Raw genomic sequence first — 26375 nt, 5'->3', positions numbered from 1 at the left:
AAATATCAAAAAGCTGGGCAATGGCGGATAGTTCCAAATGAAGTGGTATACAGAGAACTGGAGCCCATCACTGATACTATACGAAAGAAAAGGATCTCTTTTTATGGTCACATTCTGAGGACACCAGAAACCAGATTATCAAGGAAAATTATTGAGAAACTCTGGAATTTGAAACAACAAGGAGGCTGGCTTAAGGAAATAAGAGAGGATATGGAAGAACTGGAAATAACTCTGGATGATTTGCAGAACAAAACGCCAAATTTAAAGAAGTTGAGGGACACAGAAATAAGATTTAAACCAAAAATTGACAAACGACATACAATGAAAAGTGTATTTACAGATAAGGAACGACGAAAAGCATCGGAACGAATGAAGAGATACTGGGCCACTCGGAAGGGGAAAATACCAAAGAAGAGGACCAGAAATGATTGACTGAAGTGGTCCAATGAGGCCGTAAAAGCAAAAGAAGAAGAAGAAGAAGGTTGTAGCATAAACCATTATCACTGATAGAGTGCAAATAGCATTATCCATTGTGTGTGTTCGGAAAAAGAAATAAGCAAGGATAGGACTGCAGTGCTGTGACTGTATAGGATTAATAATCTCTGACTAGCAACGCTCAGTCAACACGTAAAATTATATCGCTGGCGTGCTCTTACTAAAATTAAACTAACTGAAACTGGTAGCTAAGAAAGTTCAGTCTATATTGATTGCTTCAGTGGGTTTCTATTAAAAGGAACGCTTAAACTCCACGTTGGATAGTTTTCAAGCTGGGAAAAAGAAAAGATAAATGCAAGGTATCAGCGTTGGAGTGTTGGGTTACGTAGGCGAGGTTTCCGATCACGTTGCTGTGAAGTGTGGCACATCGCAGTGAGTTTGGTTTAATTGACTTACATAGCGCATCCTAATGAGACTTGTAGTTTCTGCTGGATTCCATCGACTAGTAGATTACTTTTGGTGTTAGCATGCTGGTCGAACATATAAAATCTCGTAATAGTCCGATGCGTTAACTAAAATTTTCAATCGGGAGCTAACACTAGCCGATAAAACCAGAACCCGTTTGTACTAGTGGTGGTCCAGCATCTTCGGCGGTAGCTATTGTGCGAGTGTTACGCATTTGGTTAAACTTTCCATCTTCACAACTCCTTGCAGATATCTGATATAGTACACGGCGTTGCGGAACTCTGTTGTGTCGCTACGCGTTTTAATACACTGGTCATGTCTATGTATCAGTGCCATCCCACCCAGGTTTGACACACTGATAAAAAGTAGTTGCCTTAGCAGGTGTTGTTGGCTAGCGCAGTATATACGAGGGCGGTTCAGAAAGTAACCTCCGATTGGTCACGGTGCGGGTTGTGGGGGGAGTAGCGACGCCATCTGTGCGTTCACGCACTCAACGGGTCAGTCGGCATCAAGCTGTGGTCGATTGAACGTCGTACCTGCGCTAGTTTAGTTTTTGTGGCAGTTTGAAATGTGTGCTGCAATAGAAAACCCCGCCAAATGTGAAGTGCGTGCTGTCATAAGGTTTTTTACAGCCAAAGGATATTCTGCAGCAGCTATTCATCGTGAGCTTTGTGCCATGTACGGACCAAGAGTTATGAGTGAAGGAGTTGTCCGTGAATGGGTACGTTTATTTAAAAGTGGACGAGAAAACGTTTTTTTGCACGATAACGCCCGTCCTCACTCTGCTCGCAGAACAACGGCCCTTCTTGAGTCCTTCAAGTGGGACGTTATCAACCATCCACCTTACAGCCCAGACCTGGCGCCAAGTGATTATCACCTCTTCATGAATTTGAAGAAATGGCTCGGGTCGCAGCGGTTTGATGACGACGAAGAGCTCAAAGATGCGGTCACAGGCTGGCTCCAGGCACAAGCGGGTGATTTTTATGCAGAAGGAATTTCAAAGCTTGTGAAGAGATACGATAAGTGCCTCAATCGCTATGGAGACTATGTAGAAAAATAGTGCAAAGATGTAGTTGTAAGATGTATATATTAAAATATTTTTATTTAACTTGGTGTATTTTTTTAAATCAACCGGAGGTTACTTTCTGAACGGCCCTCGTATAATTTAGCAGACACACCAGCTCCGAGGAGCAGTACAAACATTTTGAATGACTAGAGATTCATATTCACAGGACATGTACAGTAGTATGTTCTGCAGAAATGATTAGCATTTGAACCATGTCTGCTGCCGGGTTCCGGCTCAAAATCGACGGTAAAATGTGCTGCGGCTCTCGTTGTCGCTATAAATCAAAAGAAATGTATCAGTGTGGCTTGTGCAGGATGCCTCGCGGATATATGCGCAAACCGTACCGTCAAATCACTAAGTTTGAAAGGGGGCGGCTGGCCGATGTGGCCGAGCGGTTCTAGGCGCTTCAATCTGGAACCGCGCGACCGCAACGGTCGCAGGTTCGAATGCTGCCTCGGGCATGGATGTGTGTGCTGCCCTTAGGTTAGTTAGGTTTAAGTAGTTCTAAGTTCTATGGGACTGATGACTTCAGATGTTAAGTCCCATAGTGCTCAGAGCCATTTGAACCATTTTTTGGAAAGGGGGCGCATTATTGGCATGAGATAATGTCACGCGTCAATCCGGAAAATTGCAGCTCGTGTGGGACGAACTGTTTCGGCAGTGCAGCGGGTGTGTGCAGAATTGTTCAGGGAAGGCTGTAGAACACTACGAGAAGGGTCAGGTCGCACCACCAAGACCATCACGCTAGAAGATCGACACCTCATCCGGATGGCATTGCAAGACCGATGTGGGTTCTCCTCTGCAAAGGCGCAACATTGGAACTGTGTAACACATCGTACACTATCAGGAGTGACAGATGGTCGCCGTTTACTACGGCAAGGGTTATGTGGGCATCGTCCACTTCCCCGCCCGCCTTTGACGAACGTGCAGGAACTTGCCAGAAGGCAACGGTGTGTGAAACGACGTCACTGAGGACCGGAATGAGATCAGTTAGTGTTTTCGGACGAATCCAGATTCTGTTTGTTTGAAAATGATTGCCGCATTTTTGTTCGCCGCAGACAGCGGGAGCGGCATCTACATCTACATCTACATTGATACTCAGCAAATCACGTTTAAGTGCTAGCCAGAGTGTTCATCGAACCACCTTCACAATTCTCTATTATTCCAATCTCGTATAGCGCGCGGAAAGAATGAACACCTGTATCTTTCCGTACGAGCTCCGATTTCCCTTATTTTATCGTGGTGATCGTTCCGCCCCATGTAGGTCGGTGTCAACAAAATATTTTCACATTCGGAGGAGAAAGTTGGAGATTGGAATTTCGTGAGAAGATTCCGTCGCAACGAAAAACGCCTTTCTTGTAATGATTTCCAGCCCAAATCCTGTATCATTTCTGTGACACTCTTTCCCACATTTCACGATAAAACAAAACGTGAGCCTTTCTTTGAACTTTTTCGATGTACTCCGTCAGTCCTGTCTGGTAAGGATCCCACACCGCGCAGCAATAGTCTAAAAGAGGACCGACAAGCGCAGTTTAGGCAGTCTCCTTAGTAGGTCTGTTACATTTTCTAACAAGGGAACCTCCCCATCGCACCCCCTCGGATTTAGTTATAAGTTGGCACAGTGGATGGATCTTGAAAAACTGAACACAGATCAATCGAGAAAACAGGAAGAAGTTGTGTGGAACCATGAAAAAAATAAGCAAAATATACAAATTGAGTAGTCCATGGGCAAGGTAGGCAACATCAAGGATAGTGTCGGCTTACGAGCGCCGTGGTCCCGTGGTTTGCGTGAGCAGCTGCGGAACGAGAGGTCCTTGGTTCAAATATTCTCTCGAGTGAAAAGTTTAATTTTTTATTTTTAGATAATTATCAAAGTTCAGTCACTCACACATAATCAACTTCGCTCTCCAAAATTCCAGGACATGTTCATATTTGCTTGGACATATACAGGATTTGACGGTCTACGCACGGAAACATATGAAAACGTAAAAAACATATGTTTTGACAGAGCACAGGGAAAACTGTGCGACTGCGAAACTGTTGCATTCATTTGATGCAGTTTATGTGACAAACTCTTATGTTTTCAACACTTTTTTGGGAGTGATTATCGCATCCACAAGAAAACCTAAATCGAGCAAGGTAGAAGAATCTTTTTAGCCATTCGCCAAGTGTGCAAGTTAGGTGGGTCGACAACATATTCCTGTCATGTGACGCACATGCCGTCACCAGTGTCGTAAAGAATATATCAGACGTGTTTTCCTGTGGAGGAATCGGTTGACCTATGACCTTGTGATCAAATGTTTTCGGTTCCTATTGGAGAGGCACGTCCTTTCGCCGACTAATCGCACGGTTTTGCGGCGCGGTCGCAAAACACAGACACTAAACTTATTACAGTGAATAGAGACGTCAATGAATGAAGAGACAGATCGTAACTTTGCGAAAATAAAGAAAGTAAAATTTTCACTCGAGGGAGGACTCGAACCAAGGACCTATCGTTCCGCAGTTGCTCACTCTAACCACGGGACCACGGCGCTCATCAGCCAACATTGTCCTTGAAGTTGCCTATCTTGCACATGGACTACTCAGTTTGTATAATTTGCTTATTTTTTCATAGTTCCACAGAACTTTTTCCTGTTTTCTCGATTGATCTGTGTTCAGTTTTTCAAGGCCTATCCATTGTGTCAATTTATAACTAAATTTGAGGGGGGTGCGATGGGGAGGTTCCCTTGTAAGTGTCCTGCAAATAAAACGCAGCCTTTGGTTAGCCTTTCCCACACCATTTTCTATGTGTTCTTTCCAATTTATGTTGATCGTAATTGTAATATCTAGGTATTTAGCTGAATTTACGGCTTTTAGATTAGACTTATTCATCATGTAACCGATGTTTAAGGAGTTCCTTTTAGCACTCATGTGGATGACCTCACACTTTTAGTTATTCAGGGTAAGCTGCCACTTTTCGCACCATTCAGATATTTTTTCTAAATCGTTTTGCAGTTTGTTTTGATCTTCTGATGACTTTATTAGTCGATAAACGACAGCGTCATCTGCAAACAACCTATGACGGCTGCTCAGGTTGTCTCCAAAATCGTTTATATAAATAAGGAATTACAAAGGGCCTATAACACTACCTTGGGGAACGCCAGAAATCACTTCTGTTTTACTCGATGACTTTCCATCAATTACTACGAACTGTGACCTGTCTGACAGGAAATGACAAAATCAAATGGTTCAAATGGCTCTGAGCACTATGGGACTTAACAGCTATGGTCATCAGTCCCCTAGAACTTAGAACTACTTAAACCTAACTAACCTAAGGACATCACACAACACCCAGCCATCACGAGGCATATGACAAATCAAGTCACATAACTGAGACGATATTCCATAAGCACGCAATTTCACTACGAGCCGCTTGTGTGGTACAGTGTCAAAAGCCTTCCGGAAATCCAGGAACACGGAATCGATCTGAAATTCCTTGTCAGTAGCACTCAGCACTTCATGTGAATAAAGAGCTAGTTGTGTTTCACAGGAACGATGTTTTTTCTAAACCCATGTTGACTATGTGTCAATAGACCGTTTCCTTCGAGATAATTCATAATGTTCGAACACAAAATGTTGTAAAATCCTGCTGCATATCGACGTTAACGATATGGGCCTGTAATCACAGAGACTGCAGCTGCACAAGATATACAGCGGCAACGCAAGGCCATACGGTGTCGGGTACTATTGGGTATGAGCTGTGTGTTCCTCACAGTTCGATTCCTCTGCCTCTTAAGGGGCTCCGGAACGCCCTATACTTGCAATGTTAAAATAACGCTTATAAATTACATCTTTCCTCACAAAGTATTTGAGGTAGGAAGTTGAACTTTTTACAGATTATTTATTGGAATATGGGCTACAACTTAACACAGGGATTTTACAAAATCTGTTTCAGTTATTAAAGATGATTTTTTTTTCAATTGTAATGAAAATTCACAACATTTTTTTGCAATTTTTTATTTATATATTCAAAAATATACAGTTTTTTGGAAAAAGGCTGTGTTAAATTATGCAGAAGGTACTGTGTAACATTTACTGAAAGTTTGAAACAAATATGTTTGGAAGATCCTTAGAAAACATGTAATTAGTATGAGAAAATAAAAGTTTTGGGAATCGAGCGACAAAGATTGGATTAACTTTTTAGTGCATTCCAAGTCCATAGAATGGATTATCTTCATCCTCTGCAAACTCCTCCTCCAGCTTCCTCTTGTTCCTCCTCCTGTTTACTCTTGCTTGTATTTCTAGACTCTTTACAGCCCTGTCTGCAGCCCGAAGGTGTTCCTTGTCTAAAGCAAGCATCGCTCGTACCATGTTAGAACCTATCTTCATTCCCATATTTCTAAATACCTTGCACCTTACAATGTTGCCATCATTGAAAGTCGAAACAGCATCATACACACCAAAGTGAAGTGTTTCTATTCCAACAAATACAGTCTTGTGGATTCTCGACCATATAACACTATTTACACTTTCATTGGGGTTTTGAGTTTTTCCGTGAATACACTTTTTCGACAGTTCAGGTGCTGCTAAGTCTCTGAAAATAGGTTTTATCACCTACATTATTGCATGAGGCAGACTATGCTTATGAGTGTACACTTCACCAGTTAGCAATCCTTTGTTATATTTACACCAACTGTCTTCTTCTTTGGGACACAAGATATGTTGGGGATTTTCATCGGTTGAAGAAGTATGAAAAAAAAAGAGCCCAAACAGCCTTCTTCATTTCGTCGACACTTTGTGTATTTTGCCTAATAGCCATTCCATAATAGTTCTGTATTTTGTCAATTACACCGTCAGTTAACCTTCCCTTCCCATCCAACCCTTTACCATCACTGAGTTTTTGTTTTTTGTACGAAGCTTTCAGTCGCCGAAGTCTTGTTCCCATTCGCTTCTGTACGTGTCCAACACACTCAAATTTCTGCACTACAACATCATCACCATAGGGCTTCAGTCCTTGAACATGTTTGAAACTTTTAGAATCACCGTCACCAAGGTAATTAACATATCGCACTTTATCACACGCCTCAGAACGCTGGAATATACTGGCAACACCAGCCACTTCCATTCCTCCACTACTGCCACTATAGTTAGCTTTGCAATTATTTTCATGTGTACCTTTATATTTTTGTGGACATCTACAATACTTTGATATTACTGCTACATCTAAAACTTTCCCTGTATACATACTGGTGGCAGATACTACACCATGAAGAGATGTGTGTCCCCGTTTATGCCAGGTACCATCGAACGCTGCAGTCAAATCTCTGTTACCATTATTATAAACATGAAACAATCGACAGTCACACCAGCGATATATATTGAACCATCACAGGTTAGCCACAACACATACTTTATCTCACATCACTAAAATGTACCTGATGAACACGGACGTTAATAATAACACCATTTGACAGCAGTTTAACAGCGCCACAGTGGGTCACGCCCATGTAGAACACATTTCAAAAAAAATTTAAAAATAGTTGTAGTCTTCGGAATTGAATAAATTATATATCTATTAAAAGGTAATAGTCTGCAGATTCAGAAAACGCAAAAATTGAACTTTTCATGATTTTGAGCCTTTCCGGAACCCCTTAATGTTGCTTGCAGCGTTAATTCCAGTTCCCGCCACGCGCCATCTTTTGTTTACTAGAGATTCTAATGGGGCGCTGTGTGCCCTGCGCTGAGCGGTTCCTCGTTGCACGCGCAGCAGGTGGTGACCGGAAGGCCGGCAAGGGGGTAGTGGTCGGGAGTAGTTCGACGGTTGTCGGCGCTATGTCTAGTGTGCACGTGGCCTCGATAAGGTCACTGGATTGTATGGGTTGTTTGGAGGGAAGAGACCAAACAGCGAGGTCATCGGTCTCTATGGAGTAGGGGAGGATGGGGAAGGAAGTCGGCCGTGCCCTTTCAAAGGAACCATCCTGGCATTTGCCTGGAGTGATTTAGGGAAATCACGGAAAACCTAAATCAGGATGGCCGGTCGCGGGATGCAACCGTCGTCTTCCCGAATGCGAGTCCAGTGTGCGATTGGGTTACTGGCTTTGGGTCTGAACAGATGTGTCTGATTCAAGACGTTATGGAAATTCTATGTTTCCTGTATTTTGCCGCTGTGGAAGCGAGACTGTATCCCGGCACCGGTAGCTATTCATCGGAGTGCTCATCAATCAAAGTAAGACATATCATACACCTTTCTTCAGCGGTAGTTGACATTCACATTCCGCTAAAACGGTTATCCAGTAACCCGGCCATATTTCCGGAATTATTCGTCGTGACTTCTGTTGACTATTCCTATCAGACACTTTAGTATTCTCTTCAGTTTCTGCCGGCCGTTGTGGCTGAGAGGTTCTAGGCGCTTCAGTCCGGAATCGCGCTGCTGCTACGGTCACAGGTTCAAATCCTGCCTCGGGCGTGGATGTGTGTGATGTCCTTAGGTTAGTTAGGTTTGAGTAGTTCAAAGTCTAGGGGACTGATGTTAAGTCCCATTGTGCTTAGAGCCATTTGAACCATCTTCCGTTTCTTTCGCTATGTGCTGTTGGGTTCATTTCAGTGTTAACATTCAGCCCAATGTATTAGAAATGAATTCTTGTCTTGTGGTTGAGTCCTGGGTTTGTTTGAATCGATAACCAAGACCACTCATGACGCACTTCAAACAACCAACATAAATGTGACATAAATTTGGATGTGTGTAACGTGTTTATCCAGTTTTCTATGAGATTTTAGTTAGTCAGTTAAATAACTATTTTCTACTTTAAATTATGTAAAACTTGTCCCGCCGGTGAAATGGGGTATTGACATGCGATTTTTCTTTTTTTTTTGCGGGGGGAGGGTCAATTAATGAGTTTAGTACTTTGTGGGGGTCAATCTCACCCTTTCTTTATCTGCCTCAGCTTTAGGGAGGAGTTTTAATTCCTTAGGCTAGTTTCAGGCCAGCGCTGGTCCATTAGGATCCCTTTGATCTTATGTACAGTTTTATATAGCTTAGAGAGTAACTTATTGTAGTAGAGTTTATTAAGTGGGTTTTACATGGCCAATGTGACCCCAAAGTGATGGTTTATATATACACTCCTGGAAATGGAAAAAAGAACACATTGACACCGGTGTGTCAGACCCACCATACTTGCTCCGGACACTGCGAGAGGGCTGTACAAGCAATGATCACACGCACGACACAGCGGACACACCAGGAACCGCGGTGTTGGCCGTCGAATGGCGCTAGCTGCGCAGCATTTGTGCACCGCCGCCGTCAGTGTCAGCCAGTTTGCCGTGGCATACGGAGCTCCATCGCAGTCTTTAACACTGGTAGCATGCCGCGACAGCGTGGACGTGAACCGTATGTGCAGTTGACGGACTTTGAGCGAGGGCGTATAGTGGGCATGCGGGAGGCCGGGTGGACGTACCGCCGAATTGCTCAACACGTGGGGCGTGAGGTCTCCACAGTACATCGATGTTGTCGCCAGTGGTCGGCGGAAGGTGCACGTGCCCGTCGACCTGGGACCGGACCGCAGCGACACACGGATGCACGCCAAGACCGTAGGATCCTACGCAGTGCCGTAGGGGACCGCACCGCCACTTCCCAGCAAATTAGGGACACTGTTGCTCCTGGGGTATCGGCGAGGACCATTCGCAACCGTCTCCATGAAGCTGGGCTACGGTCCCGCACACCGTTAGGCCGTCTTCCGCTCACGCCCCAACATCGTGCAGCCCGCCTCCAGTGGTGTCGCGACAGGCGTGAATGGAGGGACGAATGGAGACGTGTCGTCTTCAGCGATGAGAGTCGCTTCTGCCTTGGTGCCAATGATGGTCGTATGCGTGTTTGGCGCCGTGCAGGTGAGCGCCACAATCAGGACTGCATACGACCGAGGCACACAGGGCCAACACCCGGCATCATGGTGTGGGGAGCGATCTCCTACACTGGCCGTACACCACTGGTGATCGTCGAGGGGACACTGAATAGTGCACGGTACATCCAAACCGTCATCGAACCCATCGTTCTACCATTCCTAGACCGGCAAGGGAACTTGCTGTTCCAACAGGACAATGCACGTCCGCATGTATCCCGTGCCACCCAACGTGCTCTAGAAGGTGTAAGTCAACTACCCTGGCCAGCAAGATCTCCGGATCTGTCCCCCATTGATCATGTTTGGGACTGGACGAAGCGTCGTCTCACGCGGTCTGCACGTCCAGCACGAACGCCGGTCCAACTGAGGCGCCAGGTGGAAATGGCATGGCAAGCCGTTCCACAGGACTACATCCAGCATCTCTACGATCGTCTCCATGGGAGAATAGCAGCCTGCATTGCTGCGAAAGGTGGATATACACTGTACTAGTGCCGACATTGTGCATGCTCTGTTGCCTGTGTCTATGTGCCTGTGGTTCTGTCAGTGTGAACATGTGATGTATCTGACCCCAGGAATGTGTCAATAAAGTTTCCCCTTCCTGGGACAATGAATTCACGGTGTTCTTATTTCAATTTCCAGGAGTATATATATATATATATATATATATATATATATATATATATATATATATATATATATATATATTGTGCTATTTCCATGATTTAATGTATATGACCCTTTTAATGGATGCTAGATTTATCCTGTTTCTTTTAGTGTTTAAGTAAGCCCAGTGAAATATCACTCTCGAATTAAACTGACTGATCCGACTTCGTGTAACACGTGAATTTGCTTAGTTCTCCGTGTTCTACGATTTATCTCTTCGAAAAGTGTTTTAGTGCTGTAATGTATACCAGTCAAATCTGAACCAAGTTGTTCTCTAGTTTAACTGTTTATTCCCTAATTTTCGTGGAATTTAAATTTTCTAAATTTGCAAGCCTTAATTTGTTTTTTGCAAATTGTTGCCAGTATAGATGTGGCCTACCTAATCAATTGTAACACGTAATTGTTGGTTTTTTAACTGGTTGTGTTGCAATAAATGCAAACTTAAAGTCAACCTTGTGGGTGATTCATATTCCCCGGTTCCTCATCCTCAGTAATGGTAGAATTAAATTTTTATTTAAAGCTTGTGTTAAGATTTTTCGGTGAGTTACTTGGAGAAAAGAAAAGGAGGTTCTATTGGGTACCACCACAAATCACATTTGGTGCATCTCCGGGGCACTCCGACCAGTGTGACCTACGTGAATGACATCCTGCAAGTCGCAAACATACCCTTTCTGCACAACACCCCAGACGCCACTTTTCAGCAAGATAATGTACAACCACATGTTGCTGCACGAACACATGCCTGTCACAGGACGTCAGCCTTTTGCCCTGGTCCGCCAGATCACAAGACGTGACGCCAATCGAAAATGTGTGGGATATGGTGAAACAACAGGTGAAGCACTGTGACCCAATGCCAACCACCAAAGATTAATTTTGGAACCAGATGAATGCAGCACGGCTGGCTATACCACATGATGCCGTTAGCACCTTACATGCGTCGATGCCGTCACATATGGAACAAGTTATCAGGACCCATGGCAGACCCCGTGCAGCAGGACACCTCTGAACTGAGGGGATTGAAATGCTAATCGTTTCTGCAGAACATCTAACCTACAGGTCCTGCACATATGAACATCCTATCTCTAGTCTTTCCACGTGTGCTGTTTACTCTGAAAATTAGTGCTGCTAATGACTCAAAAAAATGGCTCTGAGCACTATGGGACTCAACTGCTGAGGTCATTAGTCCCCTAGAACTTAGAACTAGTTAAACCTAACTAACCTAAGGACATCACAAACATCCATGCCCGAGGCAGGATTCGAACCTGCGACCGTAGCGGTCTTGCGGTTCCAGACTGCAGCGCCTTTAACCGCACGGCCACTTCGGCCGGCGCTAATGACTCAAACGAGCAATAGGAGGGCAAAAGTTAATGAGCATCTCTGAGGTGCAGAGATCAATCTACTATCAATTACACTTCACAGTCAAGAAATTTTCAGAACAAACCATTAACTTGGACGATGAATACTGAAAGAAAAATGGTGTGTAACAGTGATCACAAAGGTTCGCACCATCAAGATGTAAGGCGAACTCCTTTGGAGTGACAAACTGCGTAGCACGTCCAGCGAGCTAGACACTCTTAAAGAATGCATATACAGTCATTTTGGTGTGACGGGTGATGAGAACTGATGGAATATAATGGCATGCAAGCGAATGCGAAACAGCTTGTAACGGACTGTCGTGAAACTGGCTATCCTTTCAGGTACAGCTGTGGATAGTGCGACGGAACGTTTTGTCGGCACCTAAAAAAACATCCAGAGGCTGAATTTGTCCAATGGTTGTGCTCCAGTAGAGGTGTTGCTGAGTGTCGCCTACATGGAGCCATCCACAAGGCGCAGTCATGGGCTCTAGCCCACGGCTTCCAGTTTTCAGCCGCAAAGTCGTGCGTCATGCAGTTCTGTCGGCGTCGTACCGTTCATGCGGACCCAGAACTTTACCTGCATGACGATCCACTCACTGTAGTGGAGACATATCGATTCTTGGGACTGGTTTTCGACACTCGATTGACTTGGCTTCCTCACCTTGCAGAAGTGCTGGCAGCACCTCAATGCCCTCCCTTGCCTGAGCAACACCAATTGGGGTGCAGATCGCTCTACACTGCTGCGGATCTACAGAGCCCTTGTCCAATCCCGAAATGACCATGTGAGTGTGATTTGTGGTTCGGCAGCGCCCTCAACGTTGCATTTACTCCACCTGTGCACCACTGCGGGGTTCGACTAGCAACATGAGTTTCTAGGTTGGTTCAAATGGCTCTGAGCACTATGGGACTCAACTGCTGAGGTCATTAGTCCCCTAGAACTTAGAACTAGTTAAACCTAACTAACCTAAGGACATCACAAACATCCATGCCCGAGGCAGGATTCGAACCTGCGACCGTAGCGGTCTTGCGGTTCCAGACTGCAGCGCCTTTAACCGCACGGCCACTTCGGCCGGCTGAGTTTCTAGGACTATTCCGGCGACCAGCGTACTGGTGGAGTCTCGGGTCCCTCCATTGCAGATCAGTCGTGCACAACTGCTCGCCAGTTACGTTGCACTCATTCGTAGTTCTCCTGAGCATCCGAATTACTGTCTCCTTTTCCCGCCCGCGGCAGTCCATCTTCCGCATCGACGCTCCAGGTCGGGGCTAACGATTGCGGTTCGCGTGCGGTGTCGTCTATCCGAACTGGAGTCCTTCCCTTTACCACCTCTACTTGCGGTCCGTTCACGTACACCTCCACGGTGTACGCCTCGGCCGCAGCTTCGTCTGGACCTTTCACGTGGACCTAAGGACTCCATTAATCCTGCGGCTCTCCGTTGTCACTTCCTCTCGATTCTTGACGTGTTCCGGGGCTCTGAAGTGGTTTACACCGACGGATCGATGGCTGATGGTCACGTATGTTCTGAACAGAACTCCTTGGAAGATGGCTGCAGTGTTTTCACTGCAGAGCTGGCGGCCATATCTCGTGCTCTTGAGCACATCCGCTCATGCCCTGGCGCGTCATTTCTGCTGTGTACTGATTCACTGAGCAACTCTGGTATGATTTTTTTTTAGTAATTTAATTGAAAGCTTTGTTCCTTTGGTAAAAATAAAATTAGTTCTTTTTGTCGTGACAGAATAAATTACTATTAATCGCACCAGATTTGTCGGAGAACAGCAGCAACATGTGTAATTGATCCAGCTTTAAGAAATTCTATTACCTTTTAGCGGAAAATTCGTGCGGTACTCTCCGATGTTAGAAAAGTCGTGGTGTTCCGTTCGGAGCAGGACGCGGCTGTCTTTTCTCATTCGCGATATCGAAAATTACTAAAAAAAATGAACAGAAATTTTTTTTTCGGAGGAAGATCGCGCGGAGAAAACAGACGGAAGTTACATGAAAGAAACCTAAGGGACCAACTAATTGGATTTGTACGAACATATAAACGGAACTAAAGAACTTGGAATAAATACTATAACGATGTCGTCACGACAGCCTCCTGTTCCGACAGAACACACGCTGGATCATAAGCTGCATAAATCTTATAATCAGGAAAGATTATCACAAGTATAATTAATGAAAATAAGGTTGAGAGATTTTCTTTGAAATTAAATAAACTTCAAGGCTTTAAGTATTATATTATGAAACGGAAACTTACATTAACATGGCCACCCATTGTGGCGGTGGAGCGAATTTTCATGATATACATTCTCGCTTGTTTGTGGCTACATATATTTTTTAATCACTTAAACTCTTAAAGTTCCAATAAAATGATTATATCAGTATGGAGCACAATACTTTTGCGTCCGACTCGCAACACATTCAAAGAACAGCTAGAGAGCGGCGCGGCTCCCTGCAGAAGTAAAAATTGGCAATTGTTATTTTTGAAACATAGGTGCATTGTTTTTTTACTGATCGATAGCAGCGTATAACAGTTTATAGCTATCGTGATATTCTGCGCTTTTCAGGAGCGCGGCAAAGATATCTGGTTACAACATTCATTGGTATATGTTAAAAGTTCGCACATACTGACGCGAATACAGAAAAAAAAACTTTTACATGTTAAAAATCGCAGTGATAAAGGCTGTAATGTCACACAACATACAAGCTATCGACCAGTGCTACCCTCGCCATCCTCTGGTAGCGTCCATCCAGGAGTCCATCTATGCCCTGGAACTGTCCCATTGTTTGTGTGGACCCCTGGACACGTCGGAATACCAGGCAACGAACTTGCCGACAGGCTGGCCAAACAGGCGACGCGGAAGCCGCTTCTGGACATAGGCATCTCCGAAGCTGACTTGCGTTCTGCATTACGTCGCAGGGTTTTTAGGCTTTGGGATACAGAATGGCATAACAGTACGCACAACAAGCTGCGTATCATTAAGGAGACTACGAATGTGTGGAAGTCTTCCATGCAGGCCTCTCGCAGGGAATCCGTTGTCCTCTGCCGGCTCCGCATTGGTCATACGTAGCTAATGAATGGTCACCTACACCGTCGCGAGGACCCACCTCTGTGTTGCTGTGACTCCCAAATGACAGTCATCCACCTCTTGCTGGACTGCCCACTTTTAGCCGTTCTTCGGCGGACTTTTAACTTTCTCAGCTCCCTACCTTCGGTGTTGGACGGCGATGCCTCAGCAGCAGCTTTAGTTTGAAGTTTTTACCGTGAGAGTGGGTTTTATACTTCTATGTAGGTTTTAGCACATGTCCTTTGTCCCTCTGTGTCCTCCACCCTGGTGCTTTTAGGGTGGAAGTTTTAATGTGTTGTTGCCGGCCAGAGTGACCGAGCGGTTCTAGGCGCTACAGTCTGGAGCCGCGCGACCGCTACGATCGCAGGTTCGAATCCTTCCTCGGGCATGGATGTGTGTGATGTCCTCAGGTTAGTTAGCTTTAAATAGTTGTAAGTTCTAGGGGACTGATGACCTCAGAAGTTAAGTCCCATAGTGCTCAGAGCCATTTGAACCATTTTTTTTTTATGTGTTGCCGAGTGGCTGGCTCCTCCTTTTTATTCTCGTGGTCGGCCAGCCACTGTAATCTGCTTTCTTGTTTTACTCTATTCGGTTTCTAGCGTCTCTGTTGTTTTCGTGTCCTCTTTTGTTCCTTTTAGGGTTCGCTGCCTTTCCTTCGTTCTTGTGGTTTTTCCTTTCTTTCCGTTTTGTGTTATATGTCTCGTCCGTTTTATTCTCACACTTGTGGCATTCTTTCATTAGGAACAAGGGACCGATGACCTCGTAGTTTGGTCCCTTCCCCCCTCTTTTTGTTTTAATTTTATTAAGATTGAATACTATGTCCCAACATAACTGCAGCCACTGGTATTGAATCTCGGCCCCTAGCTTATACAGCAAAATGAGTGTGCTACCCATCTTACACGTCCCGGAAGGAGAGACACGAGAAGTTTGCCGCTGCGAAGAGACTTTGCATGTGCACAGTATATTATTACTGAGCTTAATAAAACATATATTTACAGCTGACAAATTAATTTTGTTGTGAAATATATATACTATAGTTGCTAAAAATGACAGCCATGAATAAACAATTTATCATTTACTTACCTACTGATGGTGGTGTGTGTGTGTGTGTGCGTGTGTGTGTGTGTGTGTGTGTGTGTGTGTTTTGTACGAATTTTCCGGCCGCTGTGGCCGAGAGGTTCTAGGCGCTTCAGTCCGGAACCGCGCTGCTGCTATGGTCGCAGGTTCGAATTGTGCGTCGGGCATGGATGTGTGTGATGTCCTTAGGTTAGTTAGGTTTAAGTAGTTCGAAGTCTAGGGGACTGATGACATCAGATGTTAAGTCCCATAGTGCTCAGAGCCATTTGAACCATTTTTGTACGAATTTACAGTGACGTCCGACCATTCTTCTGGCTTCATTTTTTTTTTTTTCAGGCAGTGTATTTTAAGTTTTGCGTTAAGATATCATGATTCACAAATGTCCCACTGCAAACATTATGTCATGCACTTATATCTCGTGGAATGTGATTTGCCTTAAAATAATAGACATAAATAAAAAAATCACATCGGACTTCAAGGAATTTGTAAATGAGCACTAAGGACATGTTAGTTAATCGGCGTTGGATCCTGTTTAACTGTGTGGCTGCTATTCCGGTAAGGACTGATGATAGGACAAGCAACCATCCCAGCCACAGATACCTAGAGGAAGTTTTATTTTACTGCTGTGACAGGCTTTGTGGAAATTCGTCGGCGGACGACATGCTGTTTGCTTCCTTCATTTTTTGACGAAGTTTATTATTAATAATATTACAGTTTATTGTGCGTAGTGCTATTACAAAAAAACATTAACATTTAAAAGCATAATATTTTAAACATAGTTGCACACCAGCAACAGTTTCACGTAATAAAATTATAAACAGCCGACCAGTTGCAATGGAATGGTTCAAATGGCTCTGAGCACTATGGGACTTAACATCTGTGGTCATCAGTCCCCTAGAACTTAGAACTGCTTAAACCTAACCAACCTAAGGACATCACACACACCGATGCCCGAGGCAGGATTCGAACCTGCGCCCGTAGCAGTCGCGTGGTTCCGGACTGCGCGCCTAGAACCGCTAGACCACTGCGGCCGGCCAGTTGCAATGGATAAAGCAATTCTTTATCTAGGTTTCGACAAATATAAATTTGTCTTCTTCAGAAGGTAACAATTTTACATTAGTAAGGACTAATGTACCATCGCAGCTTTTACAATTGTCGGCATAGATCCATGTGTCAAAAATAAAATATAGCCCTAGAATTAGGGTTTGTCACGTTAATATAAAATAGCTCTGCAAGATCCATGAGCTATTTTATATTAACGTGACAAACGCTAATTCTAGGGCTATATTTTATTTTTGACACACGGATCTATGCCGACAATTGTAAAAACGGCGATGGTACATTAGTCCTTACTAATGTAAAATTGTTACCTTCTGAAGAAGAGCCGGCCGCGGTGGCGGAGCGGTTCTAGGCGCTTCAGTCTGGAACCGCGTGACTGCTACGGTCACAGGTTCGAATCCTGCCTCGGGCATGGATGTGTGTGATGTCCTTAGGTTAGTTAGATTTAAGTAGTCCTAAGTTCTAGGGGACTGATGACCTCATTAGTTAAGTCACATTGTGCTCAGAGCCATTTGAACCATTTTTTTCTGAAGAAGAAAAATTTATATTTGTCGAAACCTAGGTAAAGAATTTCTTTATCCATTGCAACTGGTCGGCTGTTTATAATTTTATTTAGAAGAATAATATAAATTTTGCCTTATGATGGCTCTACTGTTCCTCCAGCATATGAATGACCTCTAGACACTTTGAAACACCTCATTCTTAACCAACCATAGTTGCAGCCTCCTCTATTCCCCCTTCTTAGTTATGACAGAATGATAATTATGTTTAGTCAATTGCTAAATAATTATGCATAGTTCTTATAGAATCTTATTATTTGATGTTCCAGTTGTATGTATCAGAAATAATCGTTGAAAATGGCTGGCCGAATGTTAGTGTGGGTTTGGAGTGTGACAGTGTGGTGTGCCGGTAGTCTTGCAGCTGTCCGAGGGCCACGGCTCGCCGCCCGCCGTCTCCGGCGCCCTGCACGTGCACGCGGGGGTGGTAGGCGGGGGCGGCGGCGGGGGCGGTGCGGGGACGGCAGGCGGCGGTGGCGCGACCGGGGGCGGCAAGCGCAAGCGGTCGTGGTCGCGCGCTGTCTTCTCCAACCTGCAGCGCAAGGGCCTGGAGAAGCGCTTCCAGCTGCAGAAGTACATCACCAAGCCGGACCGGCGGCAGCTCGCCGCCACGCTCGGCCTCACAGACGCGCAGGTATGACACACTATAGTTCACTACAACAAGCACAGCACTCCAAAGCACAACATGTTACAATGTGGTACAGCTTACTAAAGCACACTACAGCTCACTATAGCACACTACAGCTCACTATAGCACACTACAGCTCACTATAGCACACTACAGCTCACTATAGCACACTATAGCTCACTACAGCACGCTACAGCTCACTACAGCACAGTACAGTGCACTACGGCATTGTACAGCTCACTACTGTGCATTACAGCGTGGAACAGCACACTGCACCACATTAAAATTCAGTACACCACAGTACAGTTCACTACAGTACGGTACAGTATGCAACAGTTCACTACAGCACAGTACTGTGCATTACAGCTCACTAGAGCACAGTCCAGCATGCTACAGCTCACTAGAGCACGCTACAGGTCACTACAGCACGCTACAGGTCACTACAGCACACTACAGATCGCTACAGCACGCTACAGGTCACTACAGCACAGTACAGCTCAAAACAGCGTGATACGGCAAGCTAGCCGGCCGGAGTGGCCGAGTGGTTCTAGGCGCTACAGTCTGGAACAGCGCGACTGCTACGGTCGCAGGTTCGAATCCTGCCTCGGGCATGGATGTGTGTGATGTCCTTAGGTTAGTTAGGTTTAAGTAGTTCTAAGTTCTAGGGGACTGATGACCTCAGAAGTTAAGTCCCAAAGTGCTCAGAGCCATTTGAACCATTTGAACAGCAAGCTACAGCTCACTGCAGCAGAGCACAGCTCACTACAGCATGCTACAGTTCACTACCGCACAGTACAGTGCACTACGGCATTGTACAGCTCACTACTGTGCATTACAGCGTCGAACAGCACACTGCAGCACATTAAAATTCAGTACACCACAGTACAGTTCACTACAGTACGGTACAGTATGCAACAGTTCACTACAGCACAGTACTGTGCATTACAGCTCACTAGAGCACAGTCCAGCATGCTACAGCTCACTAGAGCACAGTCCAGCATGCTACAGTTCACTAGAGCACAGTCCAGCATGCTACAGCTCACTAGAGCACAGTCCAGCATGCTACAGCTCACTAGAGCACAGTCCAGCATGCTACAGTTCACTAGAGCACAGTCCAGCATGCTACAGCTCACTAGAGCACAGTCCAGCATGCTGCAGTTCACTAGAGCACAGTCCAGCATGCTACAGTTCTCTAGAGCACAGTCCAGTATGCTACAGCTCACTAGAGCACAGTCCAGCATGCTACAGTTCACTAGAGCACAGTCCAGAATGCTACAGTTCACTAGAGCACAGTCCAGCATGCTACAGTTCACTAGAGCACATTCCAGTATGCTACACCTCACTAGAGCACAGTCCAGCATGCTACAGCTCACTAGAGCACAGTCCAGCATGCTACAGCTCACTAGAGCACATTCCAGTATGCTACACCTCACTAGAGCACAGTCCAGCATGCTACAGTTCACTAGAGCACAGTCCAGCATGCTACAGCTCACTAGAGCACAGTCCAGTATACTACAGTTCACTAGAGCACAGTCCAGCATGCTACAGCTCACTAGAGCACAGTCCAGTATGCTACAGCTCACTAGAGCACAGTCCAGCATGCTACAGTTCACTAGAGCACAGTCCAGCATGCTACAGTTCTCTAGAGCACAGTCCAGTATGCTACAGCTCACTAGAGCACAGTCCAGCATGCTACAGCTCACTAGAGCACAGTCCAGCATGCTACAGCTCACTAGAGCACAGTCCAGCATGCTACACCTCACTAAAGCACAGTCCAGCATGCTACACCTCACTAGAGCACAGTCCAGAATGCTACAGTTCACTAGAGCACAGTCCAGCATGCTACAGTTCACTAGAGCACAGTCCAGCATGCTACAGTTCACTAGAGCACAGTCCAGCATGCTACAGTTCACTAGAGCACATTCCAGTATGCTACAGCTCACTAGAGCACAGTCCAGCATGCTACAGTTCACTAGAGCACAGTCCAGCATGCTACAGCTCACTAGAGCACAGTCCAGTATGCTACAGTTCACTAGAGCACAGTCCAGCATGCTACAGCTCACTAGAGCACAGTCCAGTATGCTACAGTTCACTAGAGCACAGTCCAGCATGCTACAGCTCACTAGAGCACAGTCCAGTATGCTACAGCTCACTAGAGCACAGTCCAGCATGCTACAGCTCACTAGAGCACAGTCCAGCATGCTACAGTTCACTAGAGCACAGTCCAGCATGCTACAGCTCACTAGAGCACAGTCCAGCATGCTACAGTTCACTAGAGCACAGTCCAGCATGCTACAGCTCACTCGAGCACAGTCCAGCATGCTACAGTTCACTAGAGCACAGTCCAGCATGCTACAGCTCACTAGAGCACAGTCCAGCATGCTACAGCTCACTAGAGCACAGTCCAGCATGCTACAGCTCACTAGAGCACAGTCCAGCATGCTACAGCTCACTAGAGCACAGTCCAGCATGCTACAGCTCACTAGAGCACAGTCCAGCATGCTACAGCTCACTAGAGCACAGTCCAGCATGCTACAGCTCACTAGAGCACAGTCCAGCATGCTACAGCTCACTAGAGCACAGTCCAGCATGCTACAGCTCACTAGAGCACAGTCCAGCATGCTACAGCTCACTAGAGCACAGTCCAGCATGCTACAGCTCACTAGAGCACAGTCCAGCATGCTACAGTTCACTAGAGCACAGTCCAGCATGCTACAGCTCACTAGAGCACAGTCCAGAATGCTACAGTTCACTAGAGCACAGTCCAGCATGCTACAGCTCACTAGAGCACAGTCCAGCATGCTACAGCTCACTAGAGCACAGTCCAGCATGCTACAGCTCACTAGAGCACAGTCCAGCATGCTACAGCTCACTAGAGCACAGTCCAGCATGCTACAGCTCACTAGAGCACAGTCCAGCATGCTACAGTTCACTAGAGCACAGTCCAGCATGCTACAGCTCACTAGAGCACAGTCCAGCATGCTACAGCTCACTAGAGCACAGTCCAGCATGCTACAGCTCACTAGAGCACAGTCCAGCATGCTACAGCTCACTAGAGCACAGTCCAGCATGCTACAGCTCACTAGAGCACAGTCCAGCATGCTACAGCTCACTAGAGCACAGTCCAGCATGCTACAGCTCACTAGAGCACAGTCCAGCATGCTACAGCTCACTAGAGCACAGTCCAGCATGCTACAGCTCACTAGAGCACAGTCCAGCATGCTACAGCTCACTAGAGCACAGTCCAGCATGCTACAGCTCACTAGAGCACAGTCCAGCATGCTACAGCTCACTAGAGCACAGTCCAGCATGCTACAGCTCACTAGAGCACAGTCCAGCATGCTACAGCTCACTAGAGCACAGTCCAGCATGCTACAGCTCACTAGAGCACAGTCCAGCATGCTACAGCTCACTAGAGCACAGTCCAGCATGCTACAGCTCACTAGAGCACAGTCCAGCATGCTACAGCTCACTACAGTCCAGCATGCTACAGTTCACTAGAGCACAGTCCAGTATGCTACAGCTCACTAGAGCACAGTCCAGTATGCTACAGCTCACTAGAGCACAGTCCAGCATGCTACAGCTCACTAGAGCACAGTCCAGCATGCTACAGTTCTCTAGAGCAGACTCCAGCACGCTACAGTTCACTACAGCACAATGCAGCTCACTACACGACAGCACAGCTGCAGCTCCATACAGCACGATACAGTATTGTACAGCTAGTTACAGCATGGTACTGCAAGTGCTGTAAAGCTCACTTCAGCCCTGTAGAGTGTGTTGCACCACACCACAGCGTTGTGCAGCACTGGCAAGCTCACTAAAGCATGGTGCAGCACACTAATGCCTCGTACAGTTTATTACACCACAGTACAGTCTAATAGAAATGCGAATGTGTACCAGCCACTGCCAGTGTGCAGCGTAGCAGCCAACTGCTGACAATTCGCTGTGTTCCCCTCATGTTAGGCTTGCATAGGGAGCCACGTTCCCCATTATCTGTGCATACTGCGGTGATTTTTCAGAAGACTAAAAACGGGTCCTGAACTGTTGAGTTATAATTAGGACAAATGTTTTCGTTTAGAATAAAATATCATGAACATGGCTAATTTTTATCAAGCAGGCCCTGGAGTTGGTAGCAAAAATTTCCAGCCTCGGCAAAATGAGAAATCTTATGAGGAAAAACCTGAATGAAAACGAAAAAAGTACATAAAGTGAGCTGTACGAAATGCAGTGTGTCTGAAGTGTAATTTTGTATTAGTTTCTAGCTAGCTGCGCGTAAGGAACAGAGAAAGCTTTCAAATGTGTCTTGTAAGCACAGTAAACAGCAGTTTCCTGTTCAAACATACGTATTTTAGATTACCATGTCTTTTGGCTATACATGCTCTTTCAGGATTTCTGTGTATGCTAACGTCTACCATACCACAAGGGCGTTGACAAACTGTTTGAAACCAGCTGTTACCTGCGGTTGTGCCTCCATATCGGTAGGTTGTGATGAGTGATGATGAGTAAGTAAACTGTTGTATATGCAATGACGTCACCTGCCTCACGTGTCTGACTGTTATGGTTATCGTAGTTCTGTTATGTGCTCCCCACTCTCCCGTTCCACTGCCCTAATGCACGACACGGTTGCATGCACAACGTCGCTACCTAAAAGTACATGCTGAGGGATGTGGGCAGGAGCGTGCAGCTGTGCAGCTACGCATTGTGCTGCTGAAGTAGCTATACAATGAGGTGTCAAAGTCATGGAATACCTCCTAATAACTTGTTGGGTCTCCTTTTACGTGATGTAGTGCAGTAACTCGACGTGGCATGGACTTCAAATTGTTCAAATGGCTCTGAGCACTGGCTCTGGGACTTAACTTCTGAGGTCATCAGAACTACTTAAACCTAACTAACCTAACGACATCACACACATCGATGCCCGAGGCAGGATTCGAACTTGCGAACGTAGCGGTCGCGCGGTTCCAGACTAAAGCCACAACGGCCGGCTGGCATGGACTCAACATGACGTTGGAAGCCCCTGCAGAAATACTGAGCCATGCTGCCTCTAAAACCGTCGATACTTACTGCCAAAGTGTTGCCGGTGCAGGATTTTATTCACGAACGACCTCCCAGTTACTTCCCATAAATGTCTAATGGTTGGCCAATTTATTCACTTGATTTATCCAGTATGTTCCTCAAACCAACTGCGAACAATTGTGGCCTGGTGAAATGGCACATTGTTATCCACAAAAATCCCATCGTTGTTTGGGAACATGAAGTCAATTAATGGCTGTTAATGGCCTCCAAGTAGACGAACATAAACATTTCCAGTCAACGATCGGCTCAGTTGGATCACAGGACCCAGTTCATTCCATGTAAACACAACCTGCACTATTACAGAACCTACAGCAGTTTGCACAGTGCCTTGTTGACATTTTGAGTCCATGGCTTCGTGAGGCCTGCGCCACTCTCGAATTCTATCATGAGGTCTTACCAACTGAAATCGGGATGCATCTGACAATGCCACTGTTTTCCAGTCTGGGGTCCAACTGTAATATATTGATTATTCCCTGCTACTGTAGTGTTATGAAGCTGTGAGGAAGGAGGACAGGCGTTCCAAGGCGCGGAAGCAGAGATGATGCTGAGGCCAGACGAAACTAGGAGAGATATTGCTACATGTAGTAAACCGTAAGGGGAGAGCCTTGCGAAAATGCAGACGCCCACAGACCCGGTCCCAGGGCGCTAGTCACTCTTCAGGGAATTAACATGTAACTTCATATGTCGTCTAGACGCTGTGGTAGGATGCCACTGTAGAACTTTGTAACCAACAGGCACGTAGTAGCGTATAAAGCCAGCTTGATACCAGCCCTGAGAACAGCAACGTCAGTAGGCTCACAGGGATTAGAGAGAAAACGCCAAAAACTGTTGACCTAGCAGTCCCTACTCCGGGGAGCCCGAGGGGCGGGGCTAAATGAAGTATAACAATAATGTTGCAAGCCTTATTTGGCACAGCAGTTACGTTTAGCTTTCAGCTGAACAATGTTGATACCAAATACGGACTTAGTTACATCCCTGCCTTAGGAGCAGTAGAGGGGACCTAACTAAACCGTTATTGGCAGGCGCCTCCAAGAGACCTGCGGGATTGGCTGGGTGGCTTAAAGTGGGAAAACGTGCCCCCACGCGACTCTTTAAAACCCCTAGATTCCGCATTTTGGCGGAGTTCTCAGTCAGATTATCTGGGCGCCGAAGCCGCGTCCGTCGACTCCAGCCTCGGTCCAGCTCCGCATAAGTGTGCTCTTTTACTTGGAGTGCCTCAGTGAACAGTGTCATATTCAGTATGTTTTGTTTAGCAACTAAGTTGTTGCCTCAAGATGCTGCTAGTGTTTGCTACTGTGGTTAGCATCCACTCCTGGGACTTCTGCACTGGCTTCTGTTGTGTTATTCATGCTTTTTCTAACGCTAGAACTAGCCTCCAGTGTATTAGTTAGTCCTGTCTGGAATAAACAGCTATTTCAAAACCCTGTTTGTTCAAGAGTCTCCACAACGAGTTCCCTACCGAGTCTCACCACCTGCATTTCTAGTAAATGCCTGTACCAGTGTTGGCTCAGGTAGAGGAAAACAATCAAATGCCTTCACTGTGTGGCCAAGCGGTTCTAGGCGCTGCAGTCCGGAACCGCGCGACTGCTACGGTCGCAGGTTGGAATCCTGCCTCGGGCATGGATGTGTGTGATGTCCTTAGGTTAGTTAGATTTAAGTAGTTCTAAATTCTAGGGGACTGATGACCGCAGATGTTAAGTCCCATAATGCTCAGAGCCATTTGAACCATTTTTGAACCTTCACTGTGAATTGTCGTTGTGCCTTCTGCTCTGTACAGCTCGGGAGCGCAGACTGACCAGTGACCCCTTTTTTCCCTCTCCCACCTATGTCAGGACACGACACAACTGATATGGTCACGAGCCCAGGAAAAGTGCCGCATGCTGTTAGCAAAGGTCCTCTGCTGCCATAGACTGTTAACGCCAGATTTCGCCACATTGCCCTAACAGATACACTGCTGGCCACCGTAAATGCAACACCCTGAAGGAAGCATCCGAATCAAGTGAAATTTACACCGTGGGTTTGCAGCGATGAGATATGCAACTGATTAGAATTTCAGCGCAGACGCACATCACGCGCGCCTGTGGCGCCACCTCATAGCGCCATTTAAGGCTTGGCGATTTCGACGAGTGTACGTTCGGCACGTGTGTTTACCTTGTGGTTGTTTCACAAGACGATCAGTTATGCCTGGTAGACAACAGCGAACATCTTTTGATCAAGTATCCGAGTTCGACAGAGGAAGGATAGTGGCTTACCGAGATTGTGGATTATCATACAGAGAAATCGCTAGTCGTGTTGGACGAAACCAAACAACTGTAATGCGGATATGTGACCGTTGGATGCAGGAGGGTACGACGGACCGACGTGGTCGATCGCATTCACCTCGGTGCACCACTGCACGTGCTGATAGGCAAATTGTGCGCATGGCAGTGACGGATCGCTCAGTGACATCCCGAACCGTAGCACAGCACATTGCGTCTGTAACGCATCATCCAGTGTCTGCGCGTACCATTCGACGCCGTTTACAGCAGAGTGGTCTGTCCGCAAGACGTCCATTGCTTCGTCTACCATTGACGCAGAACCACAGACGTCTCCGTCGCCAATGGTGTGATGACAGACGGATGTGGACGGCAGAATGGAATGACGTTGTCTTTACTGACGAGGCACGCTTCTGTCTGCAGCACCACGATGGTCGGATTCGAGTGTGGAGACACCGTGGAGAGAGGATGCTGGACAGCTGCATTATGCACCGCCACACTGGTCTTGCACCGGGTATTATGGTATGGGGCGGTATTGGATATTACTCTCGCACGCCTCTAGTACGCATTGCCGGTACTTTAAATAGCCGGCGCTACATATCCGAGGTGCTGGAGCCAGTTGTCCTTCCTTACCTTCAGGGCTCGGCCACAGCCATATTTCAACAGGATAATGCGCGACCACACGTGGCACGCATTGTCCAAAGGTTCTTCGTCAATAACCAGATTGAATTGCTTCCCTGGCCGGCTCGCTCTCCGGATCTTTCGCCGATAGAAAACATATGGTCCACGGTTGCTCAACGAG

The 26375-nt window shown here is 46.2% G+C and overlaps 1 protein-coding gene across 1 annotated transcript in view; it reads left to right on the top strand.

The window, feature by feature from the left end:
• The window catches only part of LOC126209875 (H2.0-like homeobox protein), a 109371-nt gene that overhangs the window by 70571 nt on the left and 12425 nt on the right, over positions 1-26375 (top strand). The window contains exons 3-4 of the mRNA XM_049938999.1: positions 17971-18041; positions 18111-18248. Coding sequence (XP_049794956.1) covers positions 17971-18041; positions 18111-18248 — 209 coding nt within the window. The remainder of the gene's footprint in view (positions 1-17970; positions 18042-18110; positions 18249-26375) is intronic.

Source organism: Schistocerca nitens, chromosome 10, assembly GCF_023898315.1.
Source record: "Schistocerca nitens isolate TAMUIC-IGC-003100 chromosome 10, iqSchNite1.1, whole genome shotgun sequence".
Lineage (NCBI taxonomy): Eukaryota > Metazoa > Arthropoda > Insecta > Orthoptera > Acrididae > Schistocerca > Schistocerca nitens.
The sequence above is the reverse complement of the archived record's forward strand: the minus strand, read 5'-3'. Positions and strand labels throughout refer to the sequence as shown.